Source organism: Mandrillus leucophaeus, unplaced genomic scaffold (genome assembly GCF_000951045.1).
Source record: "Mandrillus leucophaeus isolate KB7577 unplaced genomic scaffold, Mleu.le_1.0 Scaffold111, whole genome shotgun sequence".
NCBI lineage: Eukaryota > Metazoa > Chordata > Mammalia > Primates > Cercopithecidae > Mandrillus > Mandrillus leucophaeus.
The window spans coordinates 1790344-1792345 of NW_012099321.1; the positions used below are offsets into that span (position 1 = coordinate 1790344).

Genomic DNA, 2002 nt, shown 5'->3' on the forward strand with positions numbered 1-2002 from the left:
TTCTCTTTCTAGTTTTTTTCATATTTGCTTCCTATATTTAAAAGCCATTTTATTAAATGTATAGTTGTTTAAAATGTTATGCCTGTTTCAGTAATTCAATTTTTTTAAACTAAATAGTGAACCTCTCCATCCTTAGTAATTACATTTTTTAAAAAAATAGCATTAACTTGATTTGTATTTTTTCATATCACTATGAGGGATTCTACTAAATGCACCAAATAAGTTATAAAAACCTCTAAACGCAGAATCAGTCATCTTTTTTACCTCATTGCTGCCACATTCTTTTTTGTCAAGGAGCCCTCCTTCTTTGGAACTTGAAACCATATTTAAATGCTACTTGGCCTACACAACATTCATTTCTGGATCTGCAATGAAGTGGGAGGATCTGAGGCGAGTTGCGGTAAGATCTAGTTGTTTTAGTTCCTTGTAGTTTTCCTAAGTTGCAACAATTAAAATTACAAGATATATTGCTTTTGGAAAAGATATTATTTCAGCTTCTTTAACTGGAGGAAAATATAACTTCCTCAGCTTTAGAAACAATTGTAAAGGAAGTGTAGTAATTGACCTCCAAATCTGATTTCACAAATGTCAAGCAGACCTCACTGTTTGCCAACACTTATATTTAAATTATTTATTTCACAAAATTCTCTATCTAAATCAGTTTTATTTTATCAGCCTAAGAGGTCTGTAAAAGGTATGGATAGCAAGGTGTGTTTGATCTTACCACACAAATAGAATTCTTACCAGAAGGCAGATCTCTGAGTCTGTCAGCTTTAATCAACTTCTCCTCCTAAATGGATGAATATGCTTTCCAATAGGAAAAACATAAAGAAAAATAGTAGAAATCTCATTAAAGTTGTGACTAAAAATAATGAGCAACAGCCAACCCTCTAGACAGGTTTGGCTTAAGATCAAAGGCAGCTTCCTGTCATGTTCTTAGTCTCGGAGAATCAACAAACAGAAAAGTTTCTGTTTAAAGCCAAGATCTATAGAGTAAACATGAAGAATTGACAGACCCAGAAAAATCTTTCTCTTTCCTGCAATTTAGTACTGTAAGAGCCACTTCAGTAATTTTCTAGAACTTTGAAATTCACACGCCACCAATATTGAGTAACTGTTTACTTTGAGCCAAGTGGACTCCCAGTTCCTCTGTTCTTTACTGTCCTGAAAGACAAATAAATACACAGGCAGTTGCTTATAAAGGTCTTATGGCTTATCACTAGGCATCAAACAATGATGATGGATGGTAGGAAAAATATAACTTTGTATTTTACCCACTTGAAAGCAATCTTTTACCTATGTCAGAGACCCTGTGCCCTGGCCCATCAGCTGCAACCCTTGCCTTTTGCGGCATTTGCAGGACAGCAATCCTGATGTAAAAGACATCCTCATTACAACTCATTCCCAAGTGTGTCCCCTTTTTTGTTAGCAATTTTATTACAAAATTCTAAGAAAACCCAAAAGGGGAAGACCAGAGCATTTCCCACATAATTAACACCATGGCTCCTGTCCAATCTTGAAGGGTAGGTGGAATCTGCAGAGGCATGCCTGATTATAGCCAACCCTTTGTGCAGTGATTCCCATGCTGAAGATATTTCCAACATTATGAGGTAAGAATCTGGTATTGTATTTTGTATGCTGTAATGATTATTTTTTTCTATCTCTCTTAAAGTAATGCCTGGTACATAAGCATAAACAGGAGAAAATGCCATCTATCATATCACTAGATTCATCGTATTCCAAGGTTCTGCCTACTTTTTGCCCCCTCCCCAAGACTGTGCAGACAGTTGCAAAAGAAAATGAAAATAGAGCATCCTGAGTGTGAATGTGCTTCTCCATATAATTCCCTGAAGTTTCATATGTATAGTAGCCATCTGAATTTAAGAAGCAAGCATACAAATAACTGATTATTGTTCAGATAGCACCATTATAACTAATATCCTCTCCTCAAAAATAAAGATGCAATTTTATCCCTGTTAGTACACTTTATTTATTAGGATTT

General features: G+C 35.1%; 1 protein-coding gene across 1 annotated transcript in view; it reads left to right on the top strand.

Annotated features, from left to right (window-relative positions):
* KCNU1 (potassium channel, subfamily U, member 1) overlaps positions 1 to 2002 on the top strand; it is a 186527-nt gene that overhangs the window by 71444 nt on the left and 113081 nt on the right. The window contains exons 11-12 of the mRNA XM_011993021.1: positions 295 to 400; positions 1528 to 1610. Coding sequence (XP_011848411.1) covers positions 295 to 400; positions 1528 to 1610 — 189 coding nt within the window. The remainder of the gene's footprint in view (positions 1 to 294; positions 401 to 1527; positions 1611 to 2002) is intronic.